This window comes from Poecilia mexicana, unplaced genomic scaffold (genome assembly GCF_051168715.1).
Source record: "Poecilia mexicana isolate PSO_F unplaced genomic scaffold, ASM5116871v1 scaffold_20, whole genome shotgun sequence".
NCBI lineage: Eukaryota > Metazoa > Chordata > Actinopteri > Cyprinodontiformes > Poeciliidae > Poecilia > Poecilia mexicana.
Genome location: NW_028263389.1, coordinates 2077575 through 2095380, shown reverse-complemented (window position 1 = coordinate 2095380; position 17806 = coordinate 2077575). Strand labels below are relative to the sequence as shown.

The window sequence follows — 17806 nt, the reverse complement described above, 5'->3', positions numbered from 1 at the left end:
GTCCAGTTTCAGCGTATGTTCGGTCCACAAGAACGCCCTGTAGGAATTTTTGGCAGAAGCTCCATGTTTTCCTTTGATGCTGCTGCTGATTCAGTGCATTTGTTTTACCTGATGACAGGTGGGGGAGGGTGGAGGCTTCTTCAGCCATTGATCGACTGGAACAAATCCAGATAACACAACTGCATTTACAGTTTATGCTAACGTGTGTTGGGGAAAGACTGTTTGACAGAGAATGATAGAACAATCCGGCAGAGGTTCCCGCTGTCATCATGGTAAATGGGCCCCTTGAGATATCTACAAGAGGGGGCTGGGGGTGGGGGGGCGGGGGGGCTGGTGGTGAAATAATACTTTATAGCGCAGCTTACACTGTGACATTACAGCGTCCAACAGCTTCTTGTAATTGTAGCTATTATAAATGTCTTTAACAATTGTAAGGGAAGTGCTGATGCTCTGTGCTCAAACTCCACAAAGGTCAACAGCGTGCAGCCTGTGGCTTCACATGCGCTCACAATGCAGGGCTGTTTTACAAGCTTTTGGCTCAACCCAGGACTTTAAGCCAAGATACTGCCATATGTTCTGCTAGGCTCAGCATTTCAAAGGAAAATTGAAAAGCTATAACTGCTAAAGGGATATGCGGTGCCGTTGCCAATAACGGCGCGAAAGCCTGATGAAGTATCATGGCTGCCGGGGCTGTGACACTGAGCCAAACCCCGGGGGCTCAGGCTCCCTGGGGAAATTTAGAGAAAAGCCTGTTGGAGGAGGAGTAGGGGAAGGAAAAAAAAGTGGAGCTCAGGAAATAGCAGTCACTTAAATATCATGTTCATTTACTCAAGCATTAAATAGCAGCGCGAACGCCGCGGCGTTATGTAAGTGTATGTGTGGGTTATGTGTAAAGGGGCAGGTTAATATGTCAATTCGTGTGACAAATGACTGTTTCAAAGCTCCGTTTTAGCACAGCGGTCAGCAGAAGCCCATACATAACGGAAAATCTGTTTACCCGTCTGCAGTAAATAACCAATGACACACCGAGGCAGACATTCTGGATAAATTTATGGTCCTTACAGCCGAAAAGAGCTGTCAAACAAATAATTACACATTCAAGCCACAATCACAAAACTGGGTTCCGCCACCGTAGGATTTTGTGAGCCGCTTTAGCTGGCCTGAAGTGATTTTTTTGGCGATATTTAACTCTCATTGCTTGGTTAGAGTCATAAGTAAAGTTTAGCAGAAACCTTTAGAATCACCTCCAGCTGATGAAAACGCTCCAGTAGAAGTTCCCAAAGAGAGAGCGCTAACCGGTGGAGCTCCAAACCATCAGCTGTCAATCAATGCCCATCAGCATTCAGACATAAGAGATAACCATAACGGCAGAAAGGCCATCTTTAACACCCAACACAGAAGCAAAACTGTTACAAATTCAGACCAAAAGCACAGTGTGATCTTCCAGTGACTGTCTGATTTGAGAGGTCTGTAGCTCAGCAGAATTTAATGCCGATATACTGAAGATGGTGCACAATGACTTTACTGGCATTAAAATACAATGAATGCATTTGGACAGGCTGCAGGAAGACAGTAGCAGAGAATTCAGACCAATAGGTGCCTTGTAGCCACATCATTTAGTTCATTACATCCCAGCCACATGCACTAAAAGCTCACTTACCCGAGATCTCAGTGGATCAACTAGCATGATGTAAAAGGACAAAGTGGTTGGTTAAACATGGCGGTATGTTTCCTCTGGCCTCAGGACCACACACAGGCCAGACATAGGCAAGCACAGAAAACTGATGGAGCACACACCTGCTCCACAGGCAGCGACAGTTGGCTCAGACTATGAGGTGCTTGAGCCATCTAATCCTCCTTCCTTTCTGTATACTGTTGTCTTTGGTCTACCTGATTAGCAGTCAGAGGACTGTAGGGTCGCCAATAAAGGCGTGTATGTGTGTCGCGAAGCTCTGATTGGATCGTCCTGTATTTATCTAGCTGCTTTAACATCTCCCTCCAGAATTACCCTTCAGCCTCAGTAATGTGAAACCAATCGTTAACCACGTTGACAATCTGTGAAGGTTTTCAGTGTCCTTGTTTAGGAAGGAGTAGCTATCCTGAATCCTGGTCACCTTTCCCCCCACAATCACCCTAATCAGGCGTTCCTCCCCCTGAGCACACAGTCATTTTTCCCCCCTCCTGCCTCCTGACTGAATCCTATTACAGTGCTTCTCAAAGATAAGCCTCTGTGAAATCTATCTATAAATGAAATTTATGCATCATTGTTTAAGCTTGTAATTGCTTAGAGACTCTGTTCGTTTTATTAGGCAGCTATCGTCCTTGTAATTGCCAAACAGAATGTGTGTTATTTTGTCCTGTTTAGCCGGCTTTATAACAAGGACGATCTTTACACAGTCTACATGAACGCATTCTCAAAATCTCACTCTCGATCTCACATACTCACACACCAATACACACACACACACACACATATATAAAGCAGTTTCATGCTTTCTTTTAAGGGTGAGGTTCAGGGCTGACTTTCACCACTTCCCCTCCTCATTACCACATTGGGACTAGAGTTGCGCTAGAAAAACACCAGCTCAACCACAATCACCTCACAAGCCTTGGCTCTTTACACACACACACGCACATGCATGCACACACTCGCATTCACACTGTGAGTGTAAACCATCCGGTGTTTGCAGGTACGACTGGCCCTCCCACACTGCCGGGACAACACGGAACGGCTCTCAGTCATGACTGGAATAACAAGGAGAGGCACAGAATTCAATTAAACGGTCTGCTCTTTGAAAAGCTACCACCCACCTGCCTGCGTGTGCACGCACACACACACACACACACACACTATCATCGGCTGTAGCACACCTCCACAGCTACCCACTCCCGTGTGCTTTGGTCGTCCCACACAAGCAGGAAAACATGCATGAGGAAATATCCGTTTTTCCCCTCTCCTGAGTCTCCGATGTGTGTGTAATCCCATTGTAGTATCCTCCTCAGAAGAGCCCATTTCCTTTTCATGAGCCGTTTCCAGGGCTGAAATCTGATTGGCTCCTGGAGGTCAGTGGATTAGCTCATAAAGACGAGTGACAGCTCTTTACACATCCTTAAAGTTCACCTTTCTGTCCTCAGAGCGCCAGTGAGCCTGAAGGACAACAAAGTGTCTCGTTGTAGTTTTTTTTTCTTTATTTGACAAAGCAAATGAGATCCGATTCCATCGTGACGCCAGTAAACTGAACAATGTTTATGTAGAAAAATCTATCGCTCCAACTGGAGAAGCCCTTCAGGACAGGAAACAGTTTGGGATTTTTAAAGTGCAGGTGGTATTTTCCCTCCAGGATCGCTGAAGTCCAATGAAACGTGGACCAAAGAGGACTGCCTCAACTCCAACCTCAAAAACATTATGTGAAAATGTCAAAGCTGCAGTATGTCACTTTTTCTTTTAAAGAAAATGTTTTTTTACATATTTGTTAAAATTGTCACTTTGTCGTGACAGTATAGTATGAGACATAATCTGAAAAAAAAATCAAGCTCATCTGCTTTTTCTCACTGCTAACCACAGAAAGGCACAACTCAGTCAGAACAACCAATCGGAAAAGGGAGGAGAGTGTTAGCGCTGTCAATCAATCTAGTGCACATGTTGCTCACACCCTTTCTGCTATACTACAGCTTCTTCCTGATAGTAGAACCTGCCATGAATGTTTAAGCTAGTTAGCCTAGACACCGATGACGGCGGATAAACAGTTTTCTTGTAACAGTAAGTTGTTTCTCCATCTTTAGCACATTTAGCAGCGTGTTCACACGGTTGACTGACAGCGCTAAGACCCTCCTCCTGGCTCTGATTGGATGGTTTTGTACCTTTTCAGACGACAATAGTAGATCAGGAAGGAAGTGGAGGAGCTCAATCTTTTCACAAATGATCTTTCACATTATGCCGTTATGACATGGTGACAGTTTTAACAAATATGTAAAAGACATATTTTTGTAAATGTTGCGTACTGCAGCTTTAATCAGTCAATCAAGTTTATTTGTATGGCATATTTCATACATGCTGCTTCTCCATGTTTGGTTCTGGTTCTGTTGATGCAGAGGAGAACCAGAACCAGAAGACCTGAGCGGTCTGGAAATTTGACACAACAGCCCGTTTAAGTCAGCTGGTGACCTGTCCATCATGTTGCTCTGTACGAATGTGGCTTTATGACTAACTTTTTAAAATCAAACATTCATGAAGTTTTATCTCATCTTTGTGTCTATGGTTATAAATGGACAGACGGAGGACCTCGGCAGTAACAGCCACGGCTCTTCAGGCCGTTCTCTGTAGACTGTAGGAACAAACCCTGCAGAAGAAAAGCCGTTTCCAGCCGTCGGCAGCCTGACTTAAATCTGTCAGCTTCACCTTCCTCCACGGCTCCTGGTTGGAGTGTGTCCACGCCGTGTTTGTCCTGCTACACCTGATCTCCTGCTCCCTCCAGGGTGTGACGCCCCCAGCAGATATGACCTTTAATCTCAGCTTTTCTAGAACTCCGTTGGTTACCCACACCTCTCACAGTTTTGCTCCCCGTCAGCCTGTCCGTTCCCTCCTCTCTCTTACGGTCCCCATGGCGTTCTGCTGCCTCTCCTTAGGGCCAAGCGGAGCACCTGTTGTTTTGAATAGACCAGTTATCAACAGTTTCGGTCTTCGTCCCTCTGTAACCAGCAGAGACTAACAGCTCTAACTGAGCTGCTGTTGTGTCTGAGATGAGATTCAGCCTCAACAGGTTTACACTTCTATTTACAGCAGTGTGTAATGTGTAGGCTAACTACAGAAAAAAGTGTAAAGAAAACAGTCACATTTTGGCCATTTCACACCGTCACTTTTTTAGCTGAAAGCTCCAAAGGGCACAGCCAGACTGAGAATGGGGATTCCTTATTAAAGGCTTTCATAATGTTTGCTTAATTGTACTAAAAGGCGCTGGAATAGCAGATAAACAAGAACACAAACTCATTTAGCAGAAATAAAAGTAGCTGGAAAAAGAGGCTAAAGCTAACAGCTAGCTTCAGAGGCTGACAGCCACAACTCCAAGCTTAGAAATTTCAGGTATTTATGTGAATGTTGTTTAAATTAAACCATTATCGCAATTTCATTTAATGATTTACAAAAATGTTGAGGATGATTCCTGCAGGAAATGTAGGTCGGATGCGGTGGGCCACCTATTATCTTCCTGTTCGAAACAGGAACAGGAAGTAAGGAACATGTACAGCAGAGTGCTTCTGGTCAGATAAAAATAAATAAATGAATGTGCACAAAAATAGTGTGTAATTTTAAAAAATGGCTAAGGGTGTGGCAGACATTAAATCAAATACTGTAGTACAGCAATAATTATTATAAAGTTTATTTGATAGGGACAGACACACATCGACATAGACAAAATGAAAAAACAGCAGTCCCATGTTTGCATCATGGTGCAATAGCAACAGCTACTTCACAGCACTTGTCCCTAGTTGGGCTTTTTAAAAATAACTCTAAAAATTGAAGTCATAATCATTTAAAATAGCACAACATAATGTATACAAACAGAAAAATGTAAAACATCAAAAATGGGTACACTTCTGTTTTTGACATAACCAGAGTTTTACTAAAACTGGTTACAGACTTTAAATGAACAGGAAGTGAGTTCCAAACTGCAGATCCTCTCACAGACAGAGCACTTTGAGCAAAAGTGGTTCTTCAAAAGGGACTTTACAATTTCCATCCAAAGCTGCTCTGGTGGATATGCTATTGTCCTGCAGTCTCTGTATACAATCGCTTAATGGTGTAGGTGCAAGTCCATTTAAACACTTAAAAATCAATTTTAATGCATTATAATTTAGAAAATCTGTAAAATCCAAAATGCCAAATTCAGCCAAAATGTGACAGTGATGGAATCTAATTGGCTTTTGATATAAAACCTTTAAGGCCCGATTATAGAGACTTGCTAATGGTTTGAGTACAGCTTGATTAGTCTGAGACCAGACAGTAGCTCCATAAGTAAAATGTGAGAGGATCAGTGAGTTCAAAAACATCTCTGCACAGTGAAGTGTCAAACAATGTCTAATAATTTTAAAACAATTTATATTCAATCTAAATTGTTTAGATTGAATATCTAAACAATTTAGATTGTTTAGATCTAAACCAGTTAGGAACCAGTTCCAAACTGGTTCCTAACTGTTTCCATACTGGTTCCAAACTGGTTCCTAACTGGTTCCAAACTGGTTCCATACTGATTCCTAACTGTTTCCATACTGGTTCCAAACTGGTTCCATACTGGTTCCAAACTGGTTCCTAACTTGTTCCAAACTGGTTCCAAACTGGTTCCTAACTGGTTCCTACCACTTCCTACAGGAAGTGGTAGGATGATGACACAGTGTGTTTTTTAATGACCTATCACATTAAGAAATATATTAAAATGTGATTTTAATTGTTTCTTATTTCATGTAAACACCACAATTGTGTAATTGTGTTTTTTTCCAACATATCGGCAACAATGACAAAGTTTTGCACATATTTGTAATGAAGACGCAACTACTGAAAGACGGGACCAAATGTATCGTTAAATTAATCAAATTAAGCCAGGGGACCAGCCTCCTGTGGATAATTACATTCAGTGTCAACATGAAGACCTCATCACTATTTACTGCTACATCAGATAAGAAATCTGAGAAGTGATCTAGAAATGGAGAGTAAAGCCCTGGTGGACGACACAAAACAACAAACAGTTTTTCTCGTCCAAATTGCAAGACAATGAAACCACTTCTAAGGGTTAGATGTTCAAAAAGAAAACTGCAGCTATGTATCTAGGTACAGCCTGAGTGACGCTCCAGTTTTAGCAGGTAGTGTAGGAAGCATGGAAACATTTACCTGCTCAAACTGTGCATCTCCAGCAGAAATAAAGCCTCCAACACTTCGGCGCCTCCTGTGAAGTTAAGATTCGCCCACACTTCCCAGTCATCTAGCGCAACTTGAAAGTGTTAATTTTAGCAATAACGTGCAGACTTCCACTTGGAGACATCACCTCGCCCCGAGGATGCTAAAGTGGCTCATCTCGCCTCTGTTGCTTACACAGAAGTGAAAAGTGGCGCGCGCACACACACACACACACACACACACACACACACACACACACACACACACACACACACACACACACACACACACACACACACACACACACACACACACACACACACACACACACAAACATTCAAGTGACACATTGCAGAGTCACTGCTATGGTTACAATCTGTGGATACGGTTGAAGTCCCTCCAAATCTCCCAAGTTTTAGGTCAAAAACAGGAAATGACAGAGGGAAGATGAAGTGGTGAGACAGAGGGTGGGGTGATGAAGAGGTGGAGATGATGAGGGGAGGTACTAATCATTTCTGGCACTCTCCATTCTCTCCGTCTGTCTCTGTCTATCCCTGTTTCTTCAAGCTGTTTTCATTAAGACAACGGCGGCTGACCTTTTGATCCGTGCCTGAGGAATCCCCACCCTCTGCTAATCGGGGAAGAGTTTTTTTCTTTCCCTAATGGGTAAACGGAACCCCGTTTTTGTCTCCATCATCTTTCCGTAGCACTTCACTGTGGAGGGACAGCAGCGGGAACTGAGCCTGGATCAGATGTACAACCGGAAAAATCAGACAAAACCCCCAAGAAGAAGACATGTGTCACATAAGAGTGTAATCCAAGCTAACCTGACCCCCACCCCCAACCACTACCACCAGGTTGAGCCTCATTTTTCTGTGCCAGATGGCTCCAGTGACAAATCAATTAGGCCCCACCTCGTCACCAGGGGGACCCGAGCAGGAACCTGCCCGCCTGCCTCTGCCCCATCGTCATGGACTCCTGGGGTAACCGCTCCTGCCCTAATCACCCCCACCCCAACAACCAAGCCCCAGAAAGCTTAGCCTGAATGAAGGGGGTAAGGAAAGAAATGATAAAACAAAGAGGCTGGCGGGACATGAATCACCTAGCATCAATATGGATGACTTCCATGCTAATACAAAAAAGACCGGAGAGAAATTGTGGAAAAGCTTGATTTAGTCAGTGTGTGTGAGTGTGTGTGTGTGTTTAGGGGCTCAGTGAGAGCTGATTTCCCTCCGCTGTGGAGGAGGAAGATGAAGAGGAGGGAGGGTGGACGTTTGGGGAAGATAATCCTGTGAGAATAAACAGCGCAGCCTGAAGGTGGAATGCATCTGGGTCGCTCTGCGGAGGATGAATCTGCGTTCTTCACTACACCCTAGTGGGAAAGGAGAGACACTGCTGGGACAGGGACAGACAGAGCGGGGACACTTTGAGTCACTTCCAAAATCTGGAAGCACAAAAACCGTGGTTGAAATAGACCAAACATCAAACAACGGCTTGATGATGGTGTAACAATGAACAAAAGACCTAGAGACAGGAGTTTGGAACGATCTGACAGGTGAAAGGGAAAAGGAAAACTTTGATGACTGACCTTTACATAAGGTTCCAATTCAATGAAAACCTCCACACAAATGTTCTGCTACTATGGTTTCAAGTTGTAGAACATTCTATTAACATAGAGCTTAGGTTTGTGTGTTCTCCTGGTGCATGCTTGGGTTGTATATGGATACTCCGACTTCCTCACACAGTCTAAAAACGTCACAGTTGGGGTTAGGTCTCTAAATTGTGTGTGTGCACACGTGGTTGTTTTTACTGTTTCTATAGCTCAGTTTCAATTACAAATGTGGCAACTACTTCCTGTTGTCTTCTTTATGATTTGTACCAGTGGTAACATCCTCTTGTTGATCATGTGACTAATGTGAAAACTTTCTGTTCAGCCTTCCTGTTATCTGTTGAATGTCTGGCTCTCTTATGTTAAGTTCTTTCGCAGCCTGAAAGAAAGACACGTCTACATGTAGAAAATATGGTTTGGTTTTAAATAACTTATACCTCTGAGCTTTCACTGGTGCAATTTTGAACACCTACCAGAAGCTCAAATTAGCCAACATAAAGTCTTGCTGCAGTGATAACTTCTATATTGAGGAGCGTCATTAGCATGACCATGTAGCGCTTAGCATGGTATGTTCACTGGTTAGAAAACGATGGGAAGAATTGAATTGAATTTGCTTTTGGTTAGGTCATACTTAAGACTTTTAATGACTTTTTTATGCTACATTGTGTTTCTCACACTTCATATGGCTCTCTAACCCCTGTAGTGCCAAGCTCCAAAGTTTTTTGTTTGCACAAATTGTACCTGGCATTGTTTAAGTTAACAGAAGTGAGCCAGTGGTGAAAACGGACATTATCCAGACAACTGGGGCTAAATGCGCACTTTAGATGCAAAAAACCTAGCTAGCAAGAATGTATTAGCATTAGCCTCAACCCCTGGAGTCACAGAATGCAGTGAAGAGGTCTTAAACTGTTGCCTGACAGAAAAGCCTGCAGGAAAAAAAAAAAAAAGATTAAATAGTGCAGCCACAACAAAATGTAAGCTCTGTGATTAATATATTTAAATCCAAGTTCGAGTTTTTAATTTTAGACCCTTTAAGACCTTTAAGGTCTTAATTTAAAATAAATGAGGAAGCGCGGACACACTGCGAGCACTGGAGTAGAGGAAGTCATGAACATATACAAATACGAGTAAATTATGGGCAGAAACTAATGAAGAACAAAAATACAAAAAAAAGAGCTTATGACAGGCCTCTCATCCCGACTCCTCCAGGTCCATGTCCATGGAAGTCGTGAAGGTGGGCAGCTTCCTCGAGCAGCGGGAGGGGCCGTGGGGGCAATGGGGAGATATGAGTGGGTGCCCTCCTGGCTCGGCCCCGATCCCCCACGTCCCTTTACTCATCCCATCTGGGGGCAGCGAGCAGAAAAGAAAGCGAGAGCAGGAGCCGAGAACCCCTGGGGAGAGATTAGCACTGACAGCACAACAAAGAAGAATGATGCTAGGGGCCCTGGGCTCTTCGACAAATTCAAATGTAATGTATGGCTTTGACTGCGCCAGCGGAGGATCAACATAATATATGATCGACCCACTTTGCGGTGCGCTCCGTTGGCAGTGATGTAAAAGCGATTTATGCCCGTAAAAATGTGCAGGCTAATTAAGTAAGACGTTGGCACGGGAGCAAATCCAATAGGCTTATGAGAGAGCTGGCAAACCGGCCCGGCCCTCGCTCTGAAGGTGGAACCTGTTGGAAGGCTCGAGGACGGAAAAGTTCCCCCGTCAGAGGCCCGCGTGATCACATCAAATGCAGATGGCCGCGCGCGTGTGTGGCTGTTGATCCCTTAATTGAATTCTTGTTTGCGACAGCGTCAGGGGTCCGGGGCCTCTGTAATTACAGGAGGAGGTGTGTGTTGGAGGTTCTCCTCCAATCAGACAGCTGTGTTGAAAAGGCTACGGATGAAATGTCCTAATTACAGCCTCGGCGGAGCCCGGCTGCAGCAGGGGAGTACATGCGCTGTTAGCTAACTGATTCTAGAGCCAACAGTGTTAATGAGACAGACGCATGCACGCACACACACACCTTAGTAGATTAATCAGAGCACCTAGTTTCACTTCGTCTCACCGTCAGCTTCCAGCTCACATCTTCATCCAGGCCTCAAAAAAAAAAAAAAAACACTTCCCTTTTCAAAATTAAAGAAGCTGAATCCTGAATGTTATCAAAGTGTAATCATTGTATAACAAGAAGTCCCAAAACTCAATGGAATGACAGTCAGAGCTTTTCGACTGTCACCAGGATCGTAGTGCTGCCTTGGGATAAGCCAGAGTTGATATTTAAATCAGCAGGAAAAGGTTTTAAGATTCCAAACTTCCTCTCCAGCTCTGTGTACGCAAACATACACACTGCAAATTATTGTCTGACTGTTAATTTCCCCAGACCCTCATAGCAGCTGCAGCAGGTAGACCTCAGAGAGGTGCATCATGGTCTCATCTCCCCCCACATCCCACCTGCTTTTTTTATTTTTTTTTTTAAATCAGAAAGACTCATTTTAATTCTCCCAGACAGCAGGAGGAGCAGGTGAGGAAGAGGAGGCCTCTGACTGTTGAGGTGTGCGGAGCTGTCCACGACTAAATAAATAGATATTCTGGAGAAAGGCCATTATCTGTCACGGAGCGCTGATACAGTCTTGCCTTGTATTTATTGCCTACTTAATGGACTTGATTGTATTACTGAAGGTAAAGGAGAGAGAGGGGATGGAGGGGAAAAAATCCCTGCCAGCTAGAAGGTGCTTTCAGCATCCTGCAATTACCTTATGTAAATCCTGGCCCGGAATGTTGATCCACTGCTATTTAAAATGCATTGAATTTCCATGGAAAATGATCCACTCCGGCTGCCTGAAGCTCATTAATAACGACGACGAGCCAGTCTGACATTTGGAATACTTACATGCTTGCTTAGCATCGCCATGCATGCAGGAACACAGCTCTGACAGCGCATTTGGAGAAAGGATGGGAGCGCAGCCCGACAACTCACCGCTCCGACAGGAAGTGGTGCTTCTTCTCACTCAGGGTGTGACGTTCGGGTGTTTTTGTTCGGTCTGTAATTCTATTAAGACCGAAGGGCAGGAAGTGTGTGAGCCTTCAGGCGTTGGTTCAAGAAGCTTCTGCAATTCCATGGCCACCTAAGCTGACAGTAGTGGAGCATTCTGATGCATGGAATACTTCCTCAGAAAAGTACAAAGAGTGTAATGAAAAGAAAGTGAGCTATAGGTGAAGTTTCTGTAGTTTTCAGCTCAGTTATGATTGCCAACTTTGCTTTGACAATCTAAAACAATAATTTCTGTGTTTTTGGACTATGCTTGCAGAAAATCAGACCCATTCAAGGAATGCTACTGCAGTCATTTGATGATTAAGATAGAACATTTTGTCATCAGCATTGAAAGGTAGATATACTCTGTATTCAACCTTTATGGTTTTCCCCGTGTTCATCCTCACCATGGAAAAAAACAAACAAAACATTGGACCCTCTGTAACATGTCCATATTGAGCAACAGAGGACTGAGGAAGGAGCCAAGAGGAATCCCACGTGACTGATGCTCATGTTAATTTCTAATTGCCAAATAACACAGTGAGGGTTTGCCAATGAGGGGTGACTTTGTTACAGAGCTACTGATTTTTTTTGTCTAAATTAGTTAACTAGTAATTCTATAAATGTGATAGAGTTTATAGTACCTAAACTCAAGTGATGACCACAAAGAATTTTGGAATTTCTGATGATGAAATTATTTGAGTAATTCTGTTTAGAACAACTGGAAAACTTGAACAAGCAAGAAAGAAAATCAGCTAGCTAGTGATGAATGAAAGTCTGTTAACTGTGATTTTTATAAACTAATATTCCAGCTCATTTTCTTTAAGATGTTGCAAAATCACATTTTTGGGGGTTGGAATTAGGGAAAAATTGTCGTTTGGTGTTTATTTCTTTAATCCTGCATCTCTACAGGTTTTCACTATAATAAGTTCTGTATTGGGTGAGCCAAAACTTTACTATAGTATGTTCTGTTCATGTGTTCATTTTGCGTGGGGTGCACTTTAAAATAAGGTGAGCTTCAGGAACACTCATAGGTTAAAGGTCATTTCGGAAACCTGTTACTGAGTTCTTTGAGTTTAGTTGGATGTATGGGTCATATATCTTCGACTTTTCTTAACTTAAATATAATTTTGTTTCAAACTTAAAACAATATAAGTAAAGATTTCCTATTAAACTTGACTTTTTTGTGCTATTTTTTAACACAATTTAATTTCAAGCATTTTCTATTGTATGAATAAAGTATGCAACAGTGAGTTGAGAAGAAAAAAAATGAAAACGGCAACATTTTACCATTAGAGGACGTCAAAATGTAAATTGAACAATTTGAGGCGAAGGCTCATTTGAAGCTCTGTGACGAGTTTGTTGCATTTAGATTCTGGAAGCTGCTGCATCATGATGAACCTACAGTGGAGATGAAGTGAGTTTCATAACCGGCCTCTGAGCCAATCAGGCGCTGGCTGAGCTCAGGGCAGAAAGTGGTGTCTAAAACACAAAGATGTTCACCACAAAGTGGTGGAGGCTCCCTGTCCGGCCGGCTGCTTTGCCCACAGCCCACCTGCAGCAGGAGTGCTGCGGATCCATAAATCTTTCATGCTCCATAATGGCTCGCTCACATTACCTGCCCACACCTCAGCCTCCACGGAGTGGCCCGGGCCGCCGCTGAGCGGGTCAGGTCCGCTGTGAGCATATGGAGCGCTTCAAACATTCAGGGCCTCGCCGGGCCCCGAGCTGCGGTCGCACCCATGAATTATAGAAATGATCTAATTGTTTTCTCATTTGGAAAGGGGAGGGCAGGGGGGTTCACCCTCCCCTCTCTCAGAGCTTTAACAGCCTGTGGTTTTCAGAGGGGAGTGCCATTCAGTGCCGCCTGCCTCCAACACAGTTGTTGAATCCAAGGTGGTCCGTCCTGTCAGAGCGGCCCTGCAGCTGAGGCGGCAAGGCGAAGCTGCTGGAGTAAATTAACAGATGGGGAGGTGGGGTTGGGTTGGGGCGGGGGGTGTCTGATTAAAGTGGAACACATGGTGAGGAACGTCTACAGTAGACTGAGAACGTTCTGAAGGGTAAGGATGTGGAGGGAAGGCTAGAGATTTTACCTTCTACACCAAATCAATGCCTGATGTTGTGTTTGAATGATATTAAACAAATATTAAACTGAAGCTACAAAGTGGTAACATCTCATCAGGGATTAATGTGGTTTGTTTCACAAAGACAGTCTGGTTCAGTAGAGCAGAAAGGATCCTGGATAAACTTCTCTGAACATCTTAACATGGTCGTGACATTACATCACTATGGCAACAGTGAGACTTCTCCAGAGCTATTTGCTGTTAGCTTAGCTTTGCAAGAGTGTCTGCTAATAGTTCCAGGTAACAGCAGACCTTCACTGGACATCCTGGAGTTGATTATTAGCCACGTCTGGGGCATTTTAGGTGTTCGGATCAAAGACAGTTTTCCATTTTCTTCAAGGAGTTTTTCATTTTAAGACGTTTCAAGTTGTCTTCCTGTCAACTTTCTTCATTCAATCCAGTTTATTTAACGCAAATTTATGAAGCAATCCCTCATACCGAGAATGCATGCAGCAATGGTGGAAAGGAAAAACTCGCCTTTCACAGGATGAAACCTCGAGCAGAACCTGAGCCTGGCTCAGCACGAGTGATCATCTGCCACGACCGACTGCAGGTTTGAGAAAACAGATACTCAAAAAGAAAAAACAAACAAACAAAAAAACAGAAGAACTGATCCAACTTGATCATTAGAGAGCTGAAGTGAGACATTTAAATAAAACATGGATGTCATTTCTGGTGGAGTCAGATCGGCACACACTGCAGATTATCACACTTTGCTGAATCAAGAATTTCTGTCCACTACAAAAATTTGAAAGAAGATAGAAAAATAACTTTGAAATTATTCACTTACAAATTTATTAAGATCTAATATTTACAGGATATCCTTAAAGGATATTAGCGCAGCATAGAAGCCTATTTATAGCTCTAATAATGTTCAGACTTTAGCTCCCCCATGTGGTCAAACTAGTAATAAACCAGCAGCAGACATGCCAATTCAATTTAGAAATGTTGGCTTTGGTTTGACCCCGCCCACAAAACATAAGTCAATTAACAGAGGACTAGCAAATATAAATGTTTAATTTCTAGATATTTATAATGTAGAAATGATAAATATGTAATTTAAATATTGTCTTCTTTTGTTACATAGTAAAAGAAAATAAAATGGAAAACATAAATTACATAAAGTTTTTAAACTATTGTTATAAACATCAGCACAGCTTGTTCCTGGTCTTCCATTAGCAGCAGACCAACAGAAAACACAAACGGCAGCATTTGGCTCCAAGCTAGCAGCTTCGCTCAGCGCTCACTTCGCCTCATGCTTCTTAATCAAACCTGGCACCGTGGCAATTACCTAATTAGACATCAATTAATCGTCAGGCGTCAGCTCCATGGCCACATTTGACCCGCAGACCAGACAGAAACAAAAGCCCTGGCGAAACCGACGGCGGCACAATGATGGAAGTCCAGGGGGTCAGAGGTCAGCCTGCTTTTCAGAAAATCTCCAGAAATGAATTGCAGTTCATTTTCATAATTAACGGGTAGAGGACATAATTGATTAGGATGTGAAAGATTAATCAGTCAATTCAATAAGCAGGATCTCCGTGCTGAGTGGATTATTTCAATTATGTAATGAAAGCTGAGGGGGAGAGAGAGAGAGTGCTGCAGAGCTGACTGAGGGTCAAACACTTCCTCACCTTCTCTCTGCTGCTGCTGTCGAACTCAGTGATGAAACCCGTCAGACATTTGCATCCATTTCTGATCTGTGGGGAGAGCTGCTGATATTTTGGCAAAACTCAAATTTCTCATAAAGAACAACATGATGTACAGTTTTCAAAATACTCTAACATTTCTACTGTGATCAGTCCATTTATGACGAGAGTAGAGGTGATATAAGTAGGGCTGCACCAATTGCAATTTTATGGCCAATCACCAATCTTTAAAATGCCTAACACACAGATACCAGTTTCTTAAGTCTGAAAAGTTGCTAAAAATAGCAATAAAGTGGCTTAACTCGCACATGTGCAGTCAGCCACAAAGGCTGTGGCTGATTTTCAGAACTGCAGAGGAAGATGAGATTGATGGATAAAATTGGTTTCACATTTGCGTATCGGTTAATCAACAAAAGGACATATAGTCCGATTCCTTGGTGCACCACTAATTAAAAAGACTTTAAGTTTGATACCAACAACCAGCTTCACTTTGGATCCACCTGAGAAACACACCCCCACATTTAGTTTGTCTGTTTTATTAGACATAGCAATTCACAAACAGCAGTTAGCCGGAAAATTACATTCAAAGTGTGCAGCTGACCATGCACAAACACCTCACACACAGAACTACCAGTCCATCAGCACTTTTCCATCCACAATTGATGCTTCTTTTTAATATTTAAATTCATAATCTTCCACTGGTTCACTGTCAAAGCATACACACCTCAGTCACAGGGATGCTTTTTTTTTCTTTCTTTCTTTTTTTTTTTTTTTTAACAACAACGCTCTGTACAAACGCTCGGCAACGTGTTGGAGGGCATCCATACAGCGTCCGCTGCCACGCTAGCTTAATGACGAGGAGGTCCGTTCCGTTACACGAAGGTCCGGTCCGGTCCGGGAGGAGGCCACAGAGTTCATGGCTAACACTGTTAAAAAGCGAACAGAACGAGTCCCTCACATAGAACCGACCCGGTTCTGAAAGGCGGACATGATGCCAGGTCCTTCCTGATCCCGTCCCACCCGGAGTTCAAAACGGAGTGGCCGGTTCTGATTCCAAAGACTGGCCACGAAAGATCCAGTGTAAACACTCAAGATTCACCGACTCGCACAGACGGCCCACACGTCACCACGGCAACACTCTGAAAGCCTCTCTCAACCACCCGCTCCTCACAGCAGGAATGGCAACTAAAAAAAACAACAAAAAAAACGGGCAACATCTATACATCTATTTTTATTCCTAAACTCATCCCCAGATTCTTTGTAAGTGCAACACTTTTGTAAACTGTTATTATAATTTTCTTTTTTTTTATTCCTCCCAGCTGCTTGGTCCACAGCAATGTTCAGGAAACGGGACAGAAGTCTGTTAGGGAAACCCGGCAACGCTCTTCTTCTTCTCCCCCTGCGACTTCTTCTACCTCCCAAACACGCCTTCGTACTCCAGCAGGATCAGCTCCACGATCTGGTTCTGGTAGACCATGTGGACGGCGATGTTGCCCGTCTCCGTCTCGGGCCGCAGCAGCGTGGGTCCGAACACGATGGCCACACTCTGGGTGGTCATGCGGTTGGCCTCTCCGTGCTCAATCACCCTGCAGAGGGAGGAGAATTAGAGAACATCCATATGCATCACGGGGCTGGTCGTCACCTATTAGCCGCTATCGCTAGCACCTTCAGGCACCATTACTATGCAGTTAAGTCCATGAAACCATTCTGATCCAGTACCGTATTATTTCTCATTCAATTTCTATAAAATATGGCTTAAATTAAAGTTGACAAAATTGACAATGTTTTGATATTTAATATACTGGATATCAATCAAACATTTTGGTTTCTGTCATTTCTGTCAAGATGTGAGGACTAAGCAAATTTATCTCATAGTGGTCAATAATTTAATTGTGCATAATTGGCGCTGTAGGAGTCACAGCTTGTCCAGATTTAACAAACCATGGCTCGTAAAATTTATGAAATATTTCATCCTGTTTGATGATTGTTAAGAATATCTCCATGTTCTATTAAATGTGGTAATTAGTCCAGTTTTTGTAGTTTATTGAACTTTGAGAAACTACAGGAAAGGAAAATACTGTCGGCAAAACAGGGTAGATAAACTCTAAACCTGTTTAGATTGAGTTTAGTTTAGATTTATGTAGAAAAGCAACATGGTTGCCTTCACACACAGCTTCAGGGCTTTAGATGGAGCGTGGAGGCAAACAAACGCTCCGGAGTGCTGCGGCCTAAAGCATAATAGCCTTTTTTAAATAGAATCTACATCCCTGCATGCAAATGCTCAAAACAATAACATATTCATGGAAGGGAAGGGGGAAAAAAAGGCAAATTAAATCCGCCTGCCGATGTACATAAACATCCGCTTCATGCGCTGAATGTCATGCCATAAATTTCACAGAGGAACACCTACTTCCTAGGTGCTGAATTACAGCAAACACAGCGCCATATAAATGCAAATTGGGACGCGGCAAATGTCATTGTGAGCGTCTGATGTAGCCGGTGGCTGCGCCGGGCTAAGAA

At 43.2% G+C, this 17806-nt stretch overlaps 1 protein-coding gene across 2 annotated transcripts in view; it reads right to left on the bottom strand.

Moving 5' to 3' along the window:
- Positions 1–15806: 15806 nt before the first annotated feature.
- The window catches only part of arhgap12b (Rho GTPase activating protein 12b), a 63164-nt gene continuing 61164 nt past the window's right edge, over positions 15807–17806 (bottom strand). For both annotated transcript variants that reach the window (XM_014982630.2, XM_014982631.2), the window contains one exon: positions 15807–16872. In XM_014982630.2, the coding sequence (XP_014838116.2) occupies positions 16698–16872 (175 nt within the window). In that variant the 3' untranslated portion in view covers positions 15807–16697. The remainder of the gene's footprint in view (positions 16873–17806) is intronic.